Source organism: Chiloscyllium punctatum, chromosome 39 (assembly GCF_047496795.1).
Source record: "Chiloscyllium punctatum isolate Juve2018m chromosome 39, sChiPun1.3, whole genome shotgun sequence".
Classification (NCBI taxonomy): domain Eukaryota; kingdom Metazoa; phylum Chordata; class Chondrichthyes; order Orectolobiformes; family Hemiscylliidae; genus Chiloscyllium; species Chiloscyllium punctatum.
In genome coordinates this window covers 29604041-29629167 of record NC_092777.1, presented here as the reverse complement: position 1 = coordinate 29629167, position 25127 = coordinate 29604041, and the positions used below count along the sequence as shown (strand labels likewise).

Genomic DNA, 25127 nt, shown 5'->3' with positions numbered 1-25127 from the left:
TTAAATTTTAACCAGAAAATGGGGAAAATTCATAATATGGGGCAATATTGTATGGTGGATGGTTCACAAATACAGAAACCATTTTTCAAAGGCTTCTGGTCCATCTGAACTGACCAGTGGCCTTGATCTTACAACAAGCATGGCAGCAAAATTGACAGTATTTGATATTTCAGAAATCAGCCTGTGCAGTTAAAGGGGCAAATACAATCAGTCGGTCAAATCATCCTTTAGATAAAGTGGTTGTAAGACTGCATGGAGAGGGAAGGGGAAGTTTTGGGAGGACTTGAACATCCCTATTTAAGTTACCTTTAGTTGTCAATCTTAAATCTGTTCATGTATGGCTTATTCACCTTTCTCAGTGTTTTTTATTCTAATTTCTCCTTCCTTTTTAAGGTACCGAAGGACTTCCCATGCTTTTAGACCATTAAGGGGAGGGCAATGAGCTGGTAGTAGTATAGTTGAACTGTTGATCCAGGGACCCACAACAGATGGTGGAATTTGAATGCAAAGAAAAACCGGAAATTGAGTCTAATGGTGACCACTAATACTTTTATCAATTGTTGGAAAAAACTCATCTGGTTCATGCCCTTTAGGGAAGGAAACTGTCATCTGCTCTGTGTGACTGCAATGTATTCCACTCTTAACTGCCCTCTGGGCAATTAGAAATGGGTAGTAAATGCTGGAACAACCAGGGAGGCCCTCATCCTGTGAATGAATCTTAAACATTGCAAATCACTGAACTGATCAGAATTTCCATTTTTATGTAGTTGATTTTTTTAAGTCCCTTTTGGGAACGATTGAACATTACAGAATGAGGCACTTAAACATTTGACCCTTTAATTTTACATTCAGAATTTCCAATTTCAAGTATGATTCCATGTACTTAACTTTTTTTAAAATCTCACTTTATATTTTAATCCCACAATGTTGGTCAAATGTTTTGCTCACTGTAAAATTTATATTTGTAAAATGTTTATATTTTAGTTCATAACTTGTGGGAATTCTTCAGTCTGGTTGCTTACCCAACTTTAACATTACTGTAGCTGATACCTGGGGATGTCCTTAACTGGAATCTGGTGCTAGATTAACACCAGGAATCATTTAATATTTGTGGGCAGCTTTCTGAGAGGTCGCCATTACTGATATTAGAAGCATTTCTTTTGCTAAATCATCAAAAGTAAGTCTGTCTCAGAATTTTAAAAAAGTGAGACTTTGTTACATTTTCTGTTTTAGTCGGTGAACTTTATTTGGAGATTTTCTTGTTTTTCATGTCTTTTTCCAGTTTGGTTACATAAATTCACAATGTGGTTGTGAAAAATGCAATTCCAGTTTTAGTACAATGTCCTAATCCTGTGAATTTTGAAATTTCTGAACAATTTTAATTTAACAGGTACATCAGACTGTATATTTAATACTCAAACAGGCTTTAATATCTATCACTTTTTTTTCTGGTGTTTTTCAGGAATATGTTCATAATCAGTGTCAGGTGGTTCTTGTCAACTGGACAAATTTTCCTCATTGAATGGGTTTTGAGAAGCAATTAACATGTAAATCTCTTTCCAGTGGTCATAACCTTACTAAGCATATTTCCCACTGCATTTACTCCTGAGTATAAAATTGACATGGAGTATGTTCAATTAGCCCAACTTTGTTCTGTAAAAGTCATCCAATGTCAAATTGATGAAAGTGAACTGGAAATGGAATGCTGTCTTAAAGCCAAGACTTGGACTGGATGGCTGTTTCATGTTTAAAATAAAACAACCAGTTCTTTCACTTTAAGTCTGAAATCCTATCCAAACATGAACTTGTCATTATAGTCACCCAGCAAATATTAATCACATTTCAGTTTAAAGTTCTGATTTTTTCTGTTTCTGTATTTGTGCTCTAAGCTACAAAACAGTGAAATGTTGTCATGGCTGTAGTAATTACAGAATAATTAACTGTAAGGAATTGCAATAAAAAAACATTAATGTTGATTGGTCTCTTCAATACAATTTTGATTGGGAATTGAACTAATGTTTACTGTCTACCAAGGGTTGCAAAATAGCATTTGAGTGAATGCGTTGCTCTCAAAGATGATACCAAACATTAGCAATTGTGAATTGGCACTTTGTTTATTAAACAGTCAATACCATTGAATTAAAGGCAATTGGGTCAGCTTAAGATGTAGTTTCAGTACAATGCAAGATCTTTTGATTAATGAAGCTTTAATCTTGTAATACATCAGTATTAATAGTTTCCATTCAGAATGTTACTTTTTTTGAAGCGTTTTTTTTTGTTCCACTATTAAAGTGCCAGCAGTTTACAGTACTACTCTTGTTTAGTATATAGGTGACAACCTCTGAGATCAATCTTGTAAATTTGGCTAGATTTAGTTCCCCTAGTACATTCAGTCTCTGAACAGCAGAATGTGGTTCTGCTTCCATGGTCTTTATATCTAGCCCTTTAGATTACAGGGGAATATGGTGAATTGGATCCAAAATTGTTCACTGCTTTTGCAGATGTTTCTGCATATGGAATACAGCTTCCAGTGGTGGTCCAGTGTTCTGTGGGTCTCTTGTTTATGGTATATACTAATGATTTTCACTGTGAAGCATGATTTGGAAAGTTGTAGATGCCACAAGTTGGCAAGGCAATTGCTAGTAAAGAGGGTACTGTTCCAGCTGGATGATATCTTTTGAGTGGATGGAAAAATGGCAAATGGAATTCAATCCAGAAAAGTACAAGGTTATGCATTTGAGGGCAAGGGAAATAAAGCAAGGGAATACATGTGGGATGTTTTCCTTTGTTGAGCCAGGAATAACAAGGCTGTGGGATAATACTGGAATACATTAGGTCACAGCTGGAATCTTGTCTATGGTTCTGCTCACCATCTTAGAGAAGGCATAATTGCTTTGAATATAGGGGAGGTTTGCAGGAATGTTGCCAGGATTTGAAAATTGCAGATTTGAGGTAAGGCTGGATATGCTATGGTGGTTGTCCTTGCATGAGAGGAGGCTGAGGGGTGACCTGATTTTTTTTTCCACCTCCCATGAGAGGTTTGGATAGTGGACAGGACAGGTAGAGAAGTCAATTAATGGGGACAGATTTAAAGGTGATAGGCAGAAGAATTTGAAGGCACATGAGGAAAAGCTCACCCCTCACCAAAAGAAAATTGGTAGTTGATTTTTAAAAAGGAATCCGTCTGCACCTGAAGGGCTGTAAGACCACCAGTCAAATGTTGGAAAATGGATTAGAATGGGCCGCAAGTTTAATTCCAGCTGAGCAGGTGCAATGTGCACATGCTGTAACCTTTCTATGGATGTTCTCATTCTTTGGCCTTATGCTGGTGTATCAGTGTCACATTATTTTTGAATTGCTATGCATTTCTGTATGAATTCCTAGGATTGAATGTTAAGTATATGCTCTACCTGTTGCTTCGGCTATGTCATACTTGACAATATTTCAAGTCATCAAGGAGCCTTAAAAAGGGCTTAAGTTTCCAAACTTTGTGTGGTATTAATTTTGTTTAGTTAAAGGTGCATTCATAAAGCTGGTTTAGCATCAGTGTAGCTGTGTAAATGTAACCTGCCTTGGTTTCCATGCAAGGATCCTGCTCCCCCTACTTTCAGAAAGCTTTGATCTTTTATACTTGATTTTGCATTCTCCAGTGTAATTTTGAGTTGGATTGTTTTGCTCTGTGTAAAATTTGAATTGGGGTTTGCAGTGTTAGCTGCAACTATATCATGATTTAGTTTAAAGTGGCCATAATTGGTTTGAGGAGCTGAACCCAGGAAAATGCTGGAAAAGATTTTCAGACTAGACAACTCTGAAGCCTGGTGAATATTATTATGCCATCTTTTACTACAAAGATCTAAATTTCTTTTATAGCATGATGGTTTGGACAAGAGACGTTCTTATTAATTGTTCTAACTATTATGTTACCTTCTAGCAATGTTGAAAGTAGCTTCATCAGTACTGCAGTTTGGTAACATAGTCTTCAAGAAGGAAAGGAATACAGACCAAGCATCTATGCCAGACAACACTGGTAAGCTATCAGTTTATAACACCAGTTTGTGTATTATGCCACTTTTTTTTTGTTTAACACAATTTTTAGAAGTGGATCTAAAGCAGTATATGTGACTGATTTTTAAGTTAGGTCATGCAGATCTCAACATGATCCTAACTGAGCTCGAGCAGACATTGAGAAAGTTAGCAATTGATCATAGTGGGAAAAGGACTGTGAGCAATGGCCTATTTGTAGGCTTGAGGGCATGAAGTTGCAGCTAGTTAGTGTAATATTAGATTCCTCCACAGATCAACCAAAGCTAATTTTCTTTTTCTAGCCTAGCTGTGGCCATTGCAGTACTGCCATGCTGGCTGTTTAACTGCCTAAACTGGGCTTCATTTAACAATAACTTCCCTTCCTCCCTCCAACCCCCTCAAGGGACTTTAGACCATAAGTCACATTAGTTTGTTGTTTTGATGTTTGCAGATTTTTACACTAAGTAGTCTATTTGTGAATTTTTTTCAAATTGCATGCAGTCTAACAAGGTTATTTGGAGCCTAGAAAGTAATTGTAAATTGCACAAAAATATCAAATGTATTGTAATGTTGGTAGAGCAGATTTGTTTCTCTCTTCTTTGTTAAAGTGTTCAAAAGCAGCGAATTTGTTCACCTTGTAAGGGCATGTTAATTTTGATGCAGTAACATTTACCTCACCTGCATCTTGTGGCACAGTATTCCATGGTATTTACTTGTGTAGACCTTCTCCTCCTCAACCTTACGAGTTGCAAAACAAAAAGTATGAATAATGGGCATGGAATCACGACAGCTACTCCTTTTACAATTCAGTTATTTAATACCCAAGAGGCAATTTGAGATGAGCATTTGTGGGGTTGGAACACAAATGTGTATTCTGTGTATGTATTTCTACTTCAGACCTATCTACAGGAGTTCCTCTGTCTTGGGGAGGCTGGCTCTATCGACCAACTAACTCACTTCTGTGATAAGAACAGAAATGCTGAAAATACTTGGCATGTTAATAGAGAGAATTGATGTCTCTGATCCTTCAGAGGACTCAGCTGCTTTTTGTGATTTGCCTTCTATATTAAAAAATAATAGAACAAACTGAGGCATTGATCCAGTTATCAAAGTTGTTCACCATTGAATCGATATACAAATGCTGCTCAATTTTGTGGAATTGTTTTTCTCCATGCCTGCTAAAAATCCAGTAAAGTGGAAAATGAAGCCATTTGTTAAGAGATCATTCAGTAATCTGTACTTTTTTTTTGTAAAGCTGCTCAGAAACTCTGTCACCTGCTGGGAATGAATGTGATGGAATTTACTCGTGCTATTCTCACACCACGTATCAAAGTCGGTCGAGATTATGTTCAGAAGGCACAGACCAAAGAGCAGGTATGACTGTGGCTTGCAGCACTAAAAATGAATTGAAGTTTTTTCACTGCTATAAATTTATTTATTATTTATTTTTGTTTAAGGCTGACTTTGCAATTGAAGCTTTAGCAAAAGCTACGTATGAACGTCTCTTTCGTTGGCTTGTTCACCGCATTAACAAAGCTTTGGATAGGACAAAACGGCAGGGAGCTTCTTTCATCGGCATTTTGGATATTGCTGGTTTTGAAATCTTTGAAGTAAGTCTATAATTACTTTGTGTAATCCTGGCTCTGCCTAACTTTGGTGTTTCCCAGTAGAGTCCAGATAGTCATCAAGCAGTATTCGTGACTGATTTTTAAGTTAGGTCATGCAGATCTCAACATGATCCTAACTGAGCTCGAGCAGACATTGAGAAAGTTAGCAATTGATCATGGTGGGAAAAGGACTGTGAGCAATGGCTATTTGAGTGCTATTTCCTGTATGCAGTATGTAACCACGGCCACGTAAGTTATTTGTGAGTTGTCCAATTTTAAGATTGCCACCTGTGCATGGCTGGAAAGTATTTAGTCTTAAAGCATTCAAATGAACAGTTCACACTGTATAACATATCTAGTAGGTGCTTTGAGAGCAAGACTAACGTGCAGCCAAGAATGGAAAAAGGCTTGAGGGCAGTTTAGGCTAGTGGGAAGAAGAGTGCATAAGAGAGAATTAACTATACTTCAAGACTACTTTTAATTTTAATTTTAAAATTGATAAATCCAGTGACAACAGAATTTCATCCAATGTAGTTGAATGAAAATCTATGACTGGCATGGTCCTGTACCATAGCGTTTGGTATTTGTCTGCATTCTTAGCAACTTTTTTTCCATTTTGTAACTTATTGGTACCCTTGAGTGAGTTTCTTTCAATTTAATGTGAGACTTGTTCACGTGCTACAGCAGAATGTATAGTGGAGAATAAAGCAATGACCGAAATTAAATCAGTTTGTTCTTTGCCTATCTTCACCTGTGGAAGACAGAAAATTTCCCAGAAATACTAGGTCACCAATGAATTTGGGAAACTAAGGAATTGGAAGAAATTTAATAATTATAAAGACTAAGTACTTGGGGGTAAAAATTAACTGAATTGAAGGCTGATAACTTCCCTGGACCTGATATCTACATCCAGAGTATTGAAGGAGAGTGAACTAATGCATTTGGTGGTTCTTTTAAATTTCTATGGGATTCTGGAAAGATGCAAATGCAACCATTATTTAACAAGAGAAAGAATGGAGAATTGTAGACCTGTTAGCCTGATGTCACTAGTTGAAAAAATATTAGAATATGTGCAGGGTATGACAACTGGACATTTAAAGATGAAAGTTTAAGCAGTGAAGTCACTTTTGTCAATGTACAGCATTTTATCAACTTTTTATTGAATTTTTTTTTTGTAGATATACTATCGTACAAGTAAATGGGAATCCATGGATAGTGGTCAATTTGGATATTCAAAAATCTCATGATGGGGTTAATAGAATTAGAGCATGTGGCATTGTGGGTAATTAACAAAATGGATATAGTTTTGTCAAAAGCAGTAGGAATAAACTGGTCATTCTCAGGGTAGCTTAAATGTGTTGCTGGAAAAGCGCAGCAGGTCAGGCAGCAAAGGAACAGAAGAATCGACGTTGCGGGCATAAGCCCTTCAGGAATGTGTGTGCCATGCAGGCTAAGATAAAAGGTATGGGGAGGGGTGCTGGGAATACAATAGGTGGAAGGAGGTTAAGGTGAGGGTGATAGTCTGGAAAGGGGATGGGGGCGGAGAGGTCGGAAAGAAGATTGCAGGTCAAGAAGGCAGTGCTGAGTTTGAGGGTTGGGGGGGGGGGGGGAGGGGAAGAGGGGAAATGAGAAATCTGCACTCATCCCTTGTGGTTGGAGGGTTCCTAGGCAGAAGATGAGGCACTCTTCCTCCAGATGTTGTGTTGCCATGGTCTGGCGGTGGAGGAGGCCTTAGACCTGCATGTCCTTGGTGGAGTGGGAGTGGGAATTAGTGTTCAGCCACAGGGCAGTTGGGCTGGTTGGTGCGGGTGTCCCAGAGGTGTTCTCTGAAACGTTCCGCAAGTAGGTGGCCTGTCTCCCCAATGTATAGGAGGCCACGTTGGGTGCAGCGGATGCAGTAAATGTGTGTGGAGGTGCAGGTGAATTTGTGACGGATATGGAAGGATCCCTTGGGGCCTTGGAGGGAAGTGAGGGGGGAAGGTGTGGCCGCAAGTTTTGCATGTCTTGCAGTTGCAGGGAAGGTGCCGGGAGTGGAGGAGAGATGTGTGGATCTGACGAGGGAGTCGCGGAGAGCGTGGTCTTTTGGAACAATGATAGGGGTGGAGAGGGAAATATATCCTTGGTGGTGGGGTCTGTTTTGGAGGTGGTGGAAATGATGAAGGATGATACGATATATCTGGAGGTTGGTGGGGTGGTAGGTGAGGACCAGTGGGTTCTATCCTGGTGGCGATTGGAGGGGCGGGGTTCAAGGGCACAGGAGCGGGAAGTGGAGGAGCTGTGTTGGAGAGCATCATTGATCACGCCTGGGGGGAAATTGCGGTCTTTGAAGAAGGAGGCCATCTGGGTTGTTCCATATTGGAATTGGTCCTCCTGGGAGCAGATATGGTGAAGGCAAAGGAATTGGGAATATGGGATGGCGTTCTTACAGGGGGCAGGGTGGGAGGAGGTGTAATCTAAGTAGCTGTGGGAGTCAGTCGGTTGATTGTAAACGTCCGTGTTGAGTTGGTCGTCCGAGATTAGAAATGAAGAGGTGTAGGAAGGGGAGGGAGGACCTCAAATTTACCTGGACTCTCGGACTCCTCCCTCCCCTTCCTAGACCCCTCCATTTCTATCTCTGATGACCGACTCAAAACCGGACATTTACTATAAACCGACTCGACTGAAGGTGCGGCTCTCCACTGCATCTCCTCCACTTCCCGCTCCTCCGCCCTTGAACCCCACCCCTTCAATCGCCACCAGAACAGAACCCCACTGGTCCTCACCTACCACCCCACCAACCTCCAGATACATCGTATCATCCTTCATCATTTCCACCACCTCCAAACAGACCCCACCACCAAGGATATATTTCCCTCTCCACCCTCAGTGTTCTGGAAAGACCACTCCCTCTGTGACTCCCTCGTCAGATCCACCCCCCACCTCCCCACCAACCCAACCTCCACTCCCGGCACCTTCCACTGCAACCGCAAAAAATGCAAAACTTGTGCCCACACCACCCCCTCACTTCCCTCCAAGGCCCCAAGGGATCCTTCCATATCAGTCAGAAATTCACCTGCACCTCCACACACATCATTTACTGCATCCGCTGCACCCGACGTGGCCTCCTATACATTGGGGAGACAGGCCGCCTACTTGCGGAAAGTTTCAGAGAACACTCCTGGGACACCCACACCAACCAACCTAACCGCCCTGTGGCTGAACACCTTTTTTAATTCCCCCTCCCACTCCACCAAGGACATGCAGGCGCAAGGCCGCCTCCATCGCAGGCCATGGCAACATGATGTCTGGAGGAAGAGCACCTCATCTTCCGCCTAGGAACCCTCTAACTACCAGGGATGAATGCAGATTTCTCCAGCTTCCTCACTTGCCCCCCCCCCCCCCCCCATCTCAGTCCCAACCCTCAGACTCAGCACCACCTTCTTGACCTGCAATCTTCCCGACCTCCGCCCCCACCCCCTCTGGCCTATCACCCTCACCTTAACCTCCTCACACCTATCGCATTTCCAACGCCCCTCCCCCAAGCCCCCCCTCCCTACCTTTTTATCTTAACCTGCTTGGCACACCTTCCTCATTCCTGAAGAAGGGCTTATGCCCGAAACATCGATTCTCCTATTCCTTTGATGCTGCCTGACCTGTGCTTTTCCAGCAACACATTTTTAAGCTCTGATCTCCAGCATCTGCAGTCTTCACTTGCTCCTATTCTCAGGGGAGCAGACTGTTAGTGTTGGGGTACTGCTAAGATCAATGTTAAGGCCAGAGCTGATTTGGTTATGGGGGCTTGTAGTAATATTTTTCTAAAAGGGACCTGGGGATCCTTGAGTTACCAAAAAGTGTGCAGGTGTGACCTTTGTAAAGGAAAGCAAATGTTGAATTCTTTGCAAGGGGATTTAAGAAGAAAAGCTGTCTTGCTGCAATCATGTAAAGCCTTGTTGAACTGTGTCTAGAGTATTGTGTACAGTTTTAGTCTCCTTATCTAAGGAAATATCTACCAATCATAGAGGATGCTCAAAAGTTGACCAGAATAATCCCTGGGATGACAGTGTTGTCTTTTGGGTAGCCTGAGGAAACTGCGTTTAGAGTTTTTTTTAAAGAATGACGTGATCTCACTGAAACTTAATCCTTCTAGGCAATGACAGGATAGATGTAGATAATGTTTCCACTGGCTGTTAAAACTAAAATCAGGAGGTACAATCTCAGGATAAGCAATATACTGTTTAAGACAGATGAAGGGCTATTTCTTCACTTTGGGGTAGAGAATTCCAAAGACTCACCAGCCTCAAAGTGTGGATGTACAGTCATTAAGCATGTTCAAGCTGTCAATAGATTTCTGGAGATTGCACTTCACTGTGCTTTAATGTAAATTAACGATCATGATTTAATTGTATGATAGACCAGGCTTTGTTGGCTGACTTTTATTTTTGTCTACTCCTGCTTACATGACAAGTTGTTCCTATCATTACAGTTAAATTCTTTTGAGCAACTCTGCATCAACTACACCAATGAAAAGTTGCAGCAACTGTTTAACCACACAATGTTTATCTTGGAGCAAGAGGAATATCAGCGAGAAGGCATTGAGTGGAATTTCATTGACTTTGGCCTGGATCTGCAGCCATGCATTGACCTCATAGAGAGACCTGTAAGAATATAACAGTTCTGTTTTGACTGAGTAATTTAGTGACCATTACAGACATTTTATTGTAACATACTGACTTTGCTAATGGTAAAACTTTCATTTAAATTAGCTTTGACATAAAACTCAGAACTGCTCATAAGGTGGGAGAAAAATCAATGAAATGATTGACCAAAAGCTTGCTGGAAGAGATTAAGGGCAGTTTTCTTGCAGAGAGAAAAGATAAGCTTGGGATAGGGTTTCCAAACAATTGATGAACAAGATAAGAGGGGAGATTTGAAGTTCTATTATCTGGGACTACTTTTTAGAAATTAAAATATTCCTTTTTGAGGTTGTGATGGCCAAGTGGTGGTGTTACTAGACTGTTGATTCTGGGAATGTGGTGACCCGGGTTTGAATTGCAGATGATGGAGTTTGAAATCAATGAAAAATTGGAATTTCGAGTCTGACCAGAAAATTGTTGCCAGTTGTCTGAAAATCCCATCTGGTTCACAAATTATCCTTATTTTACAGAAAGAAATCTACCATCATTGCCTGGTCTGGCCTACATGTAACTGCAGACCCACAACAATGTGATTAGATTGACTCTTAACTGCCCTCTGGGCAGTTAAGAATGGGCAATAAATACTGGTCTAGCCAACTATGTCCATAATCCTATGAGTTTTTTTAAAAATCCCTATTCAGAACCTTTTTCAGCTTGCACATCTCTTTTGGTGGTACAAGACTGACAAAAAGCAACTCACTTGTTGAGATTCAACATTCACTCTTAGGTGCTGCATCTGTCCTAGAATGCTATCAGGATACCATATGCATATTTTTTAAATATCTGGGGCAAAAATGTTACCTGTTTCTGTCTCTTCCAAAATTTTTTTAGATAGTAGGAAGTTCAAAGTACTTCACAGCACTTCAAAGCATTAATGTATTGAACCAATAGAGAATAGTTGTTTTTGGGGGCGGGTGGATGGTGCGGTGTAGATTGAGTAAACACTAATCCATTGAGATGTTTGGACATAAAACACTTCAATTCATAAACTCCTTGTTATACCAGGCAAATCCTCCTGGTGTGCTGGCTTTGTTGGATGAGGAATGTTGGTTTCCTAAGGCTACGGATAAGACGTTTGTGGAGAAGCTGAGCCAAGAGCAGGGTACACACTCAAAATTCCAAAAGCCAAGGCAGCTCAAAGATAAGGCCGACTTCTGCATTATTCACTACGCGGGCAAGGTATGTCTATTGAATAGAATGTTATTTACAATGGGTCTGTAATGTTAGTCTTTTTTTGTTCTCATTCTTCATCATTCAAAACAATTCAAAATTTTGAACTGGGCATTTGAAGCCAGTTTATGCAGTAAGACTAATGGCCTCATTTAAATTGATATTTTTGCCACTGACAAACTTATGTAGCAAATAAGTGATTAAGATCAATGGAGCCATGGCATATTCAGTGACTTACCCAGTGGTTATACAGAGAAATAAGCAGTATTATCCACTTGTGCTCAGTGTAGGAAAAAAACAAGCTTTCATGTTCTTTTTGGTTCTATCTTTATGCTTTCTCCACCTGAGATGACTACAGATGTTCAGTGTGACAGTGCTGTGGCTGTAAGAGGTGTGTTCTCTCCTAGTTTCTCTTAGAGATTGCAGCACAGGTTCCAGGAGTCTTAAGATGAACAATGTGAAGCTTTGGGTATTTTAAGTTGCAGCAATAAAACCAACCTGAGTGAGTGGGGTCAAACTCCCACCCACAGAATCAGGATCGTTAGCTTCCAGCAGTTGCTGTTGGGGTCTTGAAGTGGAAGCTATTCCCCCTGCCTTGGTTACAACCACAAGCTGGGAGTTATCTGCATGCTGTGGGATTTTCATGAGGCAACCTGTTTTTCTGAATTTGCCTTTTCCAAAAGTGGGTTTATGGGATGTTACAAAATTGGAACATTTAAAATAGTAATAATTACTGTATCTGTTACTAAATTTTCTAATAGATATTCAATTTCTTTGTAGTATTTTAACTATGTTAGATGAATAAAATGAGGTGCTTTAAATCTGGTGGTTCAACCACTTTTATTGTGGTATGTTAGAACCATTTGGTGTTTGTAGCACAGCCATGGAAAATTTGCTTTAAGTTACGTACAGCCAGACTTGCCTGATTTATAGTGAATGGGATGCACATCATTGAAACAAAGCAACTCATTTAAATCTGTGCTACACAAGAACTACTCATTCTGCATCCATGAAGTCTCTTGATTATTTTGCGTGCACCTCTTGGTTTTTGAATGTGAATACAATTTTAATATCTAGCAGAATATCCAGAGAAAGAAGCTGGAAAACAAGTGGAATGCTTGCTTTTGTGAACTGTAGCTTGTTGGCATCCTTTTTAAGGACAAATCAAAAGCTTTTCTTTTCAGAAAGGAGGAACTTCAACCCATTTAACCCTACCCTTTTTCCATTCCGCTCAGTGATAGCAACAGAATCTTCATGAGTAGTCATTCACAAATTACAAGCAATATCTGAGGCTGCTTCCAATAATTTTAAGTTGGAAGGGTTTTTCTCCACTTGTTTTCAATCTGGCATTTTAAGAGTCTATAATAGACATGTAAAATGCATATAACTCATACAGGGAATATCTTTTTCCAAATGGTGTACCTTTTTGCACTTTAGCGATGCTTTGGCTGTTATGAAGCTGTATCCTCTAACTCTTGGCAAGAACAGTCACTGAATATGCTAATCTGTTGTAAATTGATACCTTTTTATTTTTTGACTTTGGTGTTTTATCTTTTAATCCTTTACTTCTTATCATCCATTAGCATGGTTCCTGGTGAGTTTTGAAGTAACTGGCCTTGTAGCTTTTTCAATTTTTTTTAAATGATTAAAGTAGACATGGTTATGTAAAAGCATTTGTTTTGCCACTACTATCTCTAGGAAAACTGAATTGAAGGCATGGAAAGTGTCAACTATTTTGGTACGATACTTGAATTGTAAGGAAAAGAAATGGAAATGCTTGCGTTTATTTATCACTTTTTCACCAACTGGTTGTAAATTTGCTTTCTGAACTGGTAAATTTGTTCACGGATATTTTGTCACCATGATAGGGAACAGTACTTTCCATGAAGTGCTGATGTTCTGTCCTACTTGCTATTTATCTGTCTTGGTCTGTTGTAGTGGGTAGTAGCACTTTGGGCTCTTTTCCTGAGAGGTTGGTAAATGGTGTCCAAATTGATATGTATGTTAATGGAGTTCTGGTTTGAATGCCAGGACTCTACAAATTCCCGTGTGTGTGAGTCAGTGATGGTCATGTCTTTTGGTGACTAGTTTCCTGCCTGTCTGTCCAATGTAATGTTTCTTGCAGGGTATTTTATAGGTTAAATAAAGACGCACAGGAATTCCTAGAGGCCTGACATTCAAACTGGAACACAATGAACAAACTTATAGATTTAACAACTCCTCAAATAAAACCTTGAAGTGATATCGCCCACCACAATAGACCAAGACACAGCAAGCGAGACAGAATACCAGTGCTTCATAGGAGACTCGCTGATGTTACCTAGCATGGTGATGAAACATCTGAACAAACCCAATAACTCAGTGAACAAACTTTAGAATGTGATCCGCAATCTGAGCTACAAATCTTCAAAATCGCAACACTGCCAGACATTTCCAAGAGCTTTACAGCTAATTGTATTCAATTTAAAGTCTAGTCACCATCCTAACGTGTAGGGAATAAGGCCGCCGGCCACCTCAGACAGCAGTATGATATTGAGCAATTAATCATCTGGGGTTCTGTTTGTTGTTGTTCCGAAACGCTGAATCCCATCTGAGTTTGCTGAGCAAACTTTTTTAAAATTTGATTAATGTATCAAATGGAACTGAATCACAAATGGAATTCAATGAGTCTTTAAAGTTCATTGAAGTGGGATCACATGATTTGCTGTCAAAATGTAATTGATATTTTTTCATGTACCACAAGTACTCTGTAATCTTTCAACCTTTTGGCACTAGGTGGATTACAAGGCAGATGAATGGCTTCTGAAAAACATGGACCCACTCAATGACAATGTTGCCACGCTCCTGCATCAATCAATGGACAAATTTGTGGCAGAGTTATGGAAAGATGGTTTGTAAATTATTTATTTTATATATGTCTCAATTGTGCAGATATTTACCCAGAGCTTGCTGAAAGACAGTGGAAGTGATGCGGAAATGTTCAGTTATCTTTATCTTTCAGCAATATTGAGAACTTGTTGAAGTTATTTGTACTTGGGGTGTTGAGGTGAGACGGTTTTAGCTTCAGTTTGTTTTTAAGCCAGCAAAACCATTTATTTACTATCAGGAAGTCTGGAACCTGTTGGTTTATATTTTTTTTACTGTTCGCAAACCTTGCCATGATGAAACAAGAGGTTAACAATTCAGTGCATTTTATGATCTCTAATACTCGACAAGAAAGAACTCTGGAATGAAACTTGGCTTGATGGAGTATATTTAATTTTCGCAGTTGGTTACCATAGTGGTTAATCAGTGAAACACAATCACAGGATGTTACGTATGTTCTTTAATAATAGAACATAAGGTCATCGCTGAAGAAAGCGACAAAGTAATTGTGTTTATAGCAGACAAATTAGAATGATCTTATCACAAACATCCAACCAAAATTTCAATCTGTTTCCAATCCTAGCTTTCAAAAATACTTCAGCAAAATATGATTCCAATCTCTTTTTTTAATATCTTTTCATTTAACTAATTTTCACCTTTTTTTTTTCTTTTTCCCTTGGATAGTAGAGACAGTTAATTCCTTGCAGAGTCCAATGAATGTACACAGTATTAAAATTTTGAAGACTTCTATATAAACTCTCCCAATGTGAACATGAGAGACGCAAACACTATAGTGATTGGTGGAAAAATTCCGTCCTCCTTTTTAGAGGAAAAGCTGTTCTTCTAACTGAATTCTGGGTTCTTCTGAATTGTGACCTTGAATCCTCTGTCTGAAGTCAAAACTAAACCAACAGCTTTTGAGTTAATTTAACCTGTCATGAACTGAACAGTGTAAATGTTTTATTCATTAACACCAACAGGGGTTCCTGCTAGCTGTTCAGCTGCATTGCTGGTCTTGGATGAACTGAAGTTAACATTCAAAATTACTTTGACCTGTGTAGTTTAATTTTTAAAAAAAAGACCTTCACAGAACTAACCCATCCCCATCTGCTCTTAGGCATTAGAATTTAGGGTTTGTATTTCATGTTAAACAGCAGTATAACAATGAAAGGTGTCCAGAGAGAGACACGTCCAAAAGTTGTTGAGTTAGTTTGAGGGTATCCTAGAGAGACACTGCCGGAACCAGAATTTCAGGAGCTTGTTTGTTCAAGTTGCCTTTTGGTCAGTGGTGGTGAGCTGCTGCCTTGACCCACTATCATCCTTGGTGTAAGTAAACCTACAAGAAGGGATTTACAGGATTTTAAATCTGTGACTGTAAAGGAACAAACAATATGGCTCCAAATCAGGATATTGTGGGATTTGGTGGCTAGCTTGCAGGTGATGACTTTTCAACGTTTCTCCCCTCCTTATCCTTCTAGGAAGTAGAGGTCATGAATTTGCAAGGTTCTGTTGAAGAAGTGGGTGTGAGGGAATATTATTGATAGAGCAGACAAAACACCATGTCCATATAGGATCCAGCATTTGATATTGCACATTTTGATTGAGTCAAAGAATGGGCAGCCACCATGCTTATAATAATTTAAAAATACTTTCAGCTATCCAGATTCCACTTCCTCATTTTGCAAAGCTCACGTTTTTATTCTCTTGCCTTCCTCTTGGCTAGGCTGCTCTCTATTTTACATATTGAATTTCACTGCAGAAAGTGTACGTGACTACAGTTATTCATATAGATTCTGTGATACCTGCCTCTCCATTCTTCTTGGCATGATATGGAGGAGTCAGTGTTGGACTGAGGTGGACAAAGTTGAAAATCTCTTGATGCTGGGTTATAGTCCAATAGGTTTGTTTGGAAGCATGAACTTTCAGAGCACCGGTGAAAGAGCGGCACTCCGAAAGCTTGATTCCAAATAAACCTGTTGGACTATGACCTGGTGTTTGTGATTTTTTTTTTTAACATTTTATTGCAGGGTTTAAGGTTTTTTTGGGTGTTATGTGAAAATGCTGAGTGTTTGTGTCCATTGCCACTTCAAGAATACATTGGAGTTTTAAGTTTCGTACAAGTATTAGCCAAAGCCTGTCATGAACACCAAGCTTAGTTTTATTTTGTTGCTACATAGTGATACTTTGCCATGATATGGTGGTACTTTATTCAGTCGTACAGGGTTGCCTTTTTACCACCTCCATCTATGGAGGAAGTGTACCTGTTACACTTGTCTTAGCACAAAATCTTCAGAGATTACATTGTAGGACATCGAAGAACTCTTCTACTTTTTTAAGACATGACTGGTTACTAATTGTTGCTTTGGATCAATGTTGCAATTTGTTTCTCTGTTGACTGCAAAGCCAATGTGTTTTGCATTGCTTCTGCAACTCTTGCATCTGAATGCAGTAGAAAAGTATAATAAAGCTAATGTGCTTTTATAAAATTTAATGTTTTTTGCAGTTGATCGTATTGTGGGATTGGACCAAGTTGCTGGTATGAATGAGACTGCTTTTGGCTCCTCTTACAAAACAAAAAAGGGCATGTTCCGCACAGTGGGGCAACTGTATAAAGAGTCCTTGGCAAAATTAATGGCAACCCTACGTAACACCAACCCAAACTTTGTTCGATGCATCATTCCAAACCATGAAAAAAGGGTGGGTATATTTTCATAGCAGAAATGGTACCTGTGACAGTGATGTTAATATAAAAGTTGGTGAAAATTATTTAAAGTTGTGCTATTTTATTATTTCTACAGTTTGCACACTCTTAAATTCACTGGTGTGCTGCCATGTTTGATCCTGGCTGATTTTAGGTATTCCAACTTACTGTTTTTTGTGCTAAGTTTTAAAGTGGTTTTTGTAAGCATTTGTACAGCCCCTTCTAAATTAGAGCAGGCAATGTATAACTAATTGACTTTGCGGTGGGTTTTTGGGGACAGGGTGTTAGGAGATTTGCTTAACTTTGCTGTTTTCAATTTGGTCCTACTTTCATGAGTGGGCTCTTGAGGTCACCAGCGTAGGGAGTAAAGATGTTAATATGTTAAAGTTGCTGGCAGACTTCTAGCTAATATGCTGTATTTCATTCCCACACCGTGGTCAAACAATGTACTTTTAATACAGTCAAAATGCGTGATGTGGAAGATTCCTTGGGAACATTCAAGGCTCTGTTGAGAATTTTCAACATAAGTATGACTCACCACTTCTATTTTCAGAGAGGGAACAGTGTTAAAATTAGTAACATGTCAAGGCAGTCACCTTGACCACTGTCTGCATTTATTTAATATCCTTGGAACTGCCAGCATAATTGCTGAATCCTGATTAAATTTTTAAAAGCTTTTGAGCTCATGTTCTGCAGTTGAAACGGACTTTAATTTTGCAGTTATCTGGCTACTCAAGTGTTTAGAATTTTTTAGTTTGTTTTTATTGTGGTGCAAAATAAAATACTGAACTGCAGATGTTGGAAATCCAAAACAAAACAAATTGCTAGGAAAAACTCCAAGCTCTGGCAGCATCTGTGGAGAGAAATTAGTTAACATTTCAGGTCCAGTGAACCCAACAAATTTAACTGATTATCTGATACTGCCAGACCTGAGTTTTTTTACCAGCAATTTGTTTTTGTTTTTTAATCTTGGTGCAATTTAATTATTGGAAAATTTACTTCCAAGTAAATGGTTACTTGGCTTGTGGCAGTTCTAAAAGAAATTAATCTAATATTTTTATTACTTTTAAATGAAAATCTACTTTAACATTTATCTTGTGTTCTTAATTCCATCTCATGTGATGAAGCACCCATGTACCAAATTAGTTGGTTGTTTCCATCAGCCACTTCCAGAGAGACTTTTGACAGCTAAGGTTTGAAGGTCGACATGATCAGGTCTCTAGATTTTATAACCTACAATTGTTGCAATATTTTCAGCATCAAGCACATCAGTACTAATGTATTAATGACTTTTCCACATTTTACTGGCAGCCTGATCTGGTAATTCAGCAGTAGGTACAGATGATTAAAAGCATAGACGTGTATGGCTGGTCCAGTCGAGTTTTCTTTCTAGCATAGATGCACTGCAGATATGTTTTTTCCCTACTTACCTCTGATTGCATCCTCGAGCTAGAATAGTTTGTGTGACTTGACGTATGACCAGATGTTGTGCATTTGTGTAAATAGTGGACTGTTTGTTTGGGTGGGGAAACCACTCAACCTAACTTGGTTGACTGCGGAATAAACATTTTCATAATAAAGCTTTTGCATTCAACACTCTGCCTCCTAGCAAATTTGAGCAGTGGTGAGAGATTACAACCAAAGTCAGTTAATGATTTGAATTTCACTACTTATAGGCTGGAAAACTGGATCCTCACTTGGTTCTTGACCAGCTGCGCTGCAACGGAGTATTGGAGGGTATTCGAATTTGTCGTCAAGGTTTTCCTAATAGGATTGTCTTCCAGGAGTTCAGACAGAGGTAGTTAAGCTTTTACAAACTGAACCCATACACAACTTATTAATAAAGATGAATGTGGAATGAATCTCTTCCTCATGTTGAGAGGAAGCAATGTAATTGGGCACAATGAATTCAGAGGAAAGTTTTAATCACATTTTGGTTTGTAAGCCAAGCAAACCCTGAATAAAAATAACCCAGTCAGAGGGTCAAATGCTGATTCTAATGAAATGAAGGGCAATCCACCTTGACCCAAAATTTTTAAGTGTTGGTTTTTTAGGTTCTCGCCAGTGAAAGTGCTCTCATGGTTTTGTTTGTCCATGAGCCTTTTAGCCCTGTTATTGAGGTGTTTGGCTCCTGGTTAAGCAGCATTTTAAAGTAAAAAAAATTCCTTGTTTTCTATTCCTCTGTGCCCTTCACCACCATCTAAAGTTATCTCTTTTTCAGCCTGCAGATCCGGGATATCTGCTCTCCTTTGGATTTAGTTTCTTGTGCATCACTTAATTGCTCCATCATTGGTGTTCAGTTGCTAAGGCCAATAGCCCTGAAGTTCCTGCTCTAAATTCATCTACCAGTCTATCCTTTGTTTTTAAGATGCTTCTCAAAGCCTTCATTTTTGTGAAAACTCTGCCCTAGTATCTCCGATGTGACTAATGTTAAAAGCTGGGAAATGGAACTCTGCGCACCTTGGGTAGTTTTTATTATGTCAAAGATGGTATTTAAGTACCTGTTTGTTTAGTGTTGAAGTGAAGAAATTAGTTTAAAATAGCTTCAGTTTTAAATAAAAAAAAGACAGACATTAATTTGAATTATTCAAAGCTTTTGAAAGGTCTGTTCAATAAGTTGAATATAATTTCAGAAACACATACTTCAATTTGTAATGCTTCCACTCCCCTAGGTATGAAATTCTGACCCCTAATTCAATCCCTAAAGGTTTCATGGATGGGAAGCAAGCCTGCGAACGAATGGTAGACACTTAATTTTTTTTTTAAAACTTCTTTTGTCTGGAATGTTTGAAATGCTACAAAAACTTGTGCTTTAGTGTAAATGTTTTCAAATTACAAAACCAATACATTAAAAATCAAGAATTATACCTCTAATTTTGTATTTAATTAGATTTAAAAACTACAAGGTGTTAACCTTATCTCTTTACTTTTTAATTACTTGCATGTTTTGCATACATTTCGGAATGAATAGATATATCCGGTACATCTCCTTTTTGAATTTGGATATTTATTTTCCTGTTCCTTATCTTCCCCTTTTCTCTCATCAGATTCATGCCTTGGAATTGGATCCTAACTTATTCCGCATCGGCCAGAGTAAGATTTTCTTCCGTGCTGGGGTTCTAGCACACTTGGAGGAGGAACGGGATCTGAAGATCACTGATATAATTATCCTGTTCCAAGCTATCTGCCGTGGATACCTGGCAAGGAAGTAAGTTTGAACCTTGCTTAGTTTGTTTTACTTGCAGTTGTCAGATGAAATTCAGTGGACTTTTAGATTTGTGTACATACTATTGGTTTTTCTCCAAAAATAGTAGATGTCACCTTAGTTTTACTAGAAACATCGCTTTAGTCTGACTAAACTTTGCAGACTTTTAGTATCATTGAGTAACTTTTCATTTTGCCAGTGTTTATGAATCTGTCCTATCCCTTTATTAGGAAAAGGCAAGTATGATAAAACTTGTCCAAATGTAAAATGATCTTTCTTAATAAATATCTTATTAGCGGTTTAGAATAATGATTGTACAACTTTGGTCAGTATTTCTGAATATTTCACCACTCTTAATACTTTTTTAATCTCCTTCCACTCCTGAAACTGACTCTGAAACTAGTGTTCAAGTGTCAGCACACCTATTGAGTTTGCACATGAATCTGTTGGTGAGATAGCAGTTGTTTTGGCCTATTTCACCTTTTAAGATAGTGGGGAGTTGTCTTGAAGCACTGCTGTCCTTTGTGGTGAAGGTACTGATGAGGGGGACTTCCATAATTTTGACCACTGCTGAAGGAATGGTGCTGTATTTAAAGTCCAAGTGATGTGTAACTTGGAGAACTTGGACCTGTTGGTGTACCACTGCAGATGGTCTACCTGTTATTGGTAATAGAAGTTGAGAGGTACTGTTTTATGAGCCTTGGAGTTGCAGCAGTGCATCTTGTATATGCTGCAAACAGATATTGTGGTGCACTGGTGGTGGAGGGATTGAATGTTTCAAATGCTGGATGAGATGCCACTCCTCTGTCTTGGACGGGCATCAGACAACTTCAATTGTAGAGAATATATTTGTCCAGGCAGGTGGTTCTGATTCCAAAGTACTCCTGACTTGTGCCATGTTGCAGGTGTTGGCAGGTTAACTGCTGCTCAACATTCACAGCCTCTTGACCTACTGTTGTCCCAGTAGTATTTGTTGCTTGGCCATTTAAGTTTTTCAGTTAATTGTAACCTCCCAGAATGTTGTTGTTGGGTCCTTTTGGCAATGCCATTGCATGTCAAGGGTGGACAGTAGCTATCCCCTTTTTTGAGATGGTCATTTGAGTGGAATAAATATTACTTGCCACTAATAGGCCTGAATGGTGTCCACAATAAGTCCTGGATAAGGATTGTTTAAATATTCTGGTTGTGTTGTAAGATAATCTATGAATATTCTGCTTCTGATCTTTTTGAGGTTATTGAAGCAACTGAAAACTATGCCCTTCAACAGCTGCACCCATTCCTACATGTCTTCAGCCAAAGCAAAAGTATTTTCCTGACTGCCATTGACTTCAGGCTAATTGGTGATCTTTAATCCCACACTTAAATGCCAGGGCAGTTGCTGTCTCACTTCATCTCTGGACTTTTCTTGCCCATGTTTGTGCATCTGTAATGTGATTTGGAGATGAATAATCTTAAAATCCAAGTTGTCACTGAGGTGTATGGATAATTTTGGTGTTTGACTTCACTGTTATCTTCCATCAATTTTAACAATTTGAAAGTAACCTGGTGGAATAGAACTTGGCTGGGTTGGATATTTATTGTATGCCTAGACAACGTTTCACTTTTTTTATACTGACATCTACAGGATAATGTGCTGGAACAGTTTGACTGGAGGTGCAAGTAATTTTGGAGCATATGTACTTAATGCAGATGATCTGGTCTTTCTGAATCTCCTGTACTCGGCTGTATTTCCTGTCACATGGAGTGAGATGCTTTGGCTGAAGTTTAAATCTTTTCTCAGGAAGAGGATGCGATGGGTCACTTCTGTTTGGTTGCAAATACTTGAACCTTGTCTTTGTCCTTTGTCATCTTGACTAAACGGTAGAGTCTATCAATGTCAATGGAGCCTTCTGTTCTCTTAAATTCCTCCTTTCATCATCATGTTGCAAAACTGTGGAGTTCTCATCTGTTTTTTGGGCTCCTTGGCCAGTCAAAGTTGTTTCCACGGTGTTGCTTTCTTGTGATCCTGTTTATAACATTCCCCTCACTTTTTTTTTTAAGATATGCCTGGCACAACCTCTGGTGTGTATACTCTACTGCTGAATCAGTCTTGATCGGCATTGAATTTCCCTACCCAGCAGGCTGTACCCTTGCTAACCTCCATGCTGCTTCCAGTGATTACAGCTTGTACAGATTAATTAGCTAAGGAAGAGGATATTTGCTTTTCAACAGGTTTCCTGGCCTACACTTGATGCTTGCTTACTGATTTAACTTGCTCATACTGTAGTCCAAGGTGGAGGATGCCCAGACCACGTTCATGGCTGCAACCATCAGTGTCACTACTACTTGTGATTATCCTGCCAGTGTTACAGAATGTAGTCATAAGGCTGAGTGACAGGCTTTTGCTCAAGTAATCAGTGGGACAGCTCTTCCAATTTTGACTAGGGTTATTGAGAACATTTGGATGCACCATGCTGAGAGTACCTTTTTTAGTACGTATATGCCGAGGTGGATGTCATGAACAATCTGAGTTGAGGTCCTTCATGCCCCTCAAATGCCACTTTTCTAGTTGTTCTCTTGCCCTTCACTAGCAAATTCTGATTATTAGCCTCTGACCTTGCTGAGGCCTGCTACCTTTGACAAGAACTTGGTTGCAATTAACCCCAAAGCTGTACTTGTCTCAAATTATTGAAGGCCCAGGGATATTATAACCTGGTATGAAAGAGCACTGGCTGTGATTTCTAAATCTGTCTCTTTGATTTTTTTTTTAAAAGAGCATTTTCGAGGAAACAGCAGCAGCTGAGTGCACTGAAGGTTCTGCAGAGGAATTGTGCTGCTTACCTGAAGCTCCGACACTGGCAGTGGTGGCGGCTTTTCACCAAGGTTGGAGTTGTTTTCCTTCATTGATCTTGTGGTGGCAAAATTTTAGATGTTAAGATTCTGATGTGCATTTGTAAATGTTTACTGAATTATGTTTGTTTTTCTGAATTATGATATTTTAAGACTTCCTCCTATCTGTTCACAATAACTAATTCACCAGGATAGTTAGTCAGTCTTAAGTGGTGACTTTAGTTTAGGGGGAATAAAAGGTTAGTGTTGGTGGTTCTGTAGTAAGATATTAAATAATGTACATGAGCAAACCATCTTTTACCTCATTTATTGTTTGAAACTTTCTTTGTGCTGTAGGTTAAACCACTGTTGCAGGTTACTCGCCAAGAGGAGGAATTGCTATCCAAAGAGGATGAGTTGACAAAAGTGAAAGAGAAACATGTGAAGGTGGAAGCAGACCTTACTGCTATGGCAAGAAAGCATCAGCAGGTTTGTAGAATCTTAAACTCTGCATGTCTGATGTGAAATTTAATGTCTAATGCTGCTAAGACATAGCATGACTTAAATATAACTTTTTTTTTGTCCAGCCTGTAGTAATCATATCTTTGAAACTAGTGCTCCTTGGCTTTAGAATGCAGTTCAGCTAATTTTTAGATTGTTAAATTATTCCCCATGTCTTTGTTTCCATCTTTTGAGCTAATGCCATTTGGCCAACAAATGGTCATCCCTGGCATTGGAATTGTTTTAGCTGGAGAAGTTAGCTGCATAAAAGTTTGTAACTATATAATTTTCAGTAGAACCTATTTACGTTGAGGAAAGAATATAGTAAAGTGATGGGAGAAGGCAAAATGTGTAAGTTAATGGAGATCAAAGGGAATATTTGTACAGAATCATGCGTTTTGCTTGATTCTAGATGAATCCCATGGATTTATTTGCACTGCACTAATTTCCACAATATGAAGCTGCTTGAATGTTTGAGATTTTTGGTCCCATTACTAAAGACTATAAGTAGGACTAACTTTTAAGTGCTGTTTGTGGTTATACTATGACATTTGTAGGTGTATTTTTTTTTCAAATTGTTTTCATTTGTTGCCCATGTTATGACAAGGTAAAAGTTTATTTCCTGGGCTGATGTTTGTTTGTTTGTTTGTAGCTAATGGAAGAGAAGAATATCCTGGCAGAGCAGCTACAAGCTGAGACCGAACTATTTGCAGAAGCTGAGGAAATGCGTGCTCGTCTGGCTAATAAAAAACAAGAACTTGAAGAAATCTTGCATGATTTGGAAGCGAGAGTGGAGGAAGAGGAGGAAAGAAACCAGCAGATGCAGAATGAAAAAAAGAAAATGCAACAACATGTTCAGGTGCGCGCATGTGGATGACGCTAACATTTGGAGAGCAGGGAGGTGCAGTGTAAGATGTTGCAGTTGTGGTGATGGGATCCGGTTTCCATCTGTATTTGTGAGGACGTTAATGTATAATACACTTGTGTAATTTTGGTACAAGACAGTAATAACTGGAGTAAGTTGGCAAGTTTGGCAGAAACTTGGTTAAAAGCTGCGAGGGGAATGTTAATGAATGTTAATATCAGTTGCATGACACTGATCTTGTGCTATAAATTCTGTGTCTTAGGATCCTGCTCCAATAGTTACCTGATGGAGAGGTTCTCTGAAAGCTAGTGATTCCAAATAAACCTGTTGGTGTATAACCTAGTATTGAAAGTGAGGACTGCAGATGCTGGAGATCAGTAGTGTGGTGCTAGGAAAGCACAGTAGGTCAGGCAGCAGCCGAGCAGAAAAATTGATGTTTCGGTAATAAGGGTTTACGTCCGAAACGTCGATTCTCCTGCTCCTCAGATGCTGCCTGACCTGTTATGTTTTTCCAGCACCCCACACTTGACTAAGCTTATTGTGATTTTTTTTTTAAAACTTTGTCCACTCCAGTCCAACACCAGCATCTGCTCCACCTGAAAATATATAATATTCAACTAGATTTCTAAAATAGGGTTAGTATAATTCAAGTAATCAAATAAGTATCTTAGCGATTTTCATGGTTCTCTCAACCACTTCTGTGTATGCC

The 25127-nt window shown here is 39.1% G+C and overlaps 1 protein-coding gene across 4 annotated transcripts in view; it reads left to right on the top strand.

Moving 5' to 3' along the window:
* The window catches only part of LOC140463907 (myosin-10), a 154775-nt gene that overhangs the window by 94805 nt on the left and 34843 nt on the right, over nt 1–25127 (top strand). For all 4 annotated transcript variants that reach the window (XM_072558375.1, XM_072558373.1, XM_072558372.1 and 1 more), the window contains 13 exons: nt 3932–4027; nt 5279–5397; nt 5481–5633; nt 10093–10266; nt 11309–11482; nt 14249–14363; nt 16842–17035; nt 18716–18837; nt 19712–19781; nt 20087–20247; nt 22998–23106; nt 23410–23541; nt 24206–24412. In XM_072558375.1, coding sequence (XP_072414476.1) covers nt 3932–4027; nt 5279–5397; nt 5481–5633; nt 10093–10266; nt 11309–11482; nt 14249–14363; nt 16842–17035; nt 18716–18837; nt 19712–19781; nt 20087–20247; nt 22998–23106; nt 23410–23541; nt 24206–24412 — 1826 coding nt within the window. The remainder of the gene's footprint in view (nt 1–3931; nt 4028–5278; nt 5398–5480; nt 5634–10092; nt 10267–11308; nt 11483–14248; nt 14364–16841; nt 17036–18715; nt 18838–19711; nt 19782–20086; nt 20248–22997; nt 23107–23409; nt 23542–24205; nt 24413–25127) is intronic.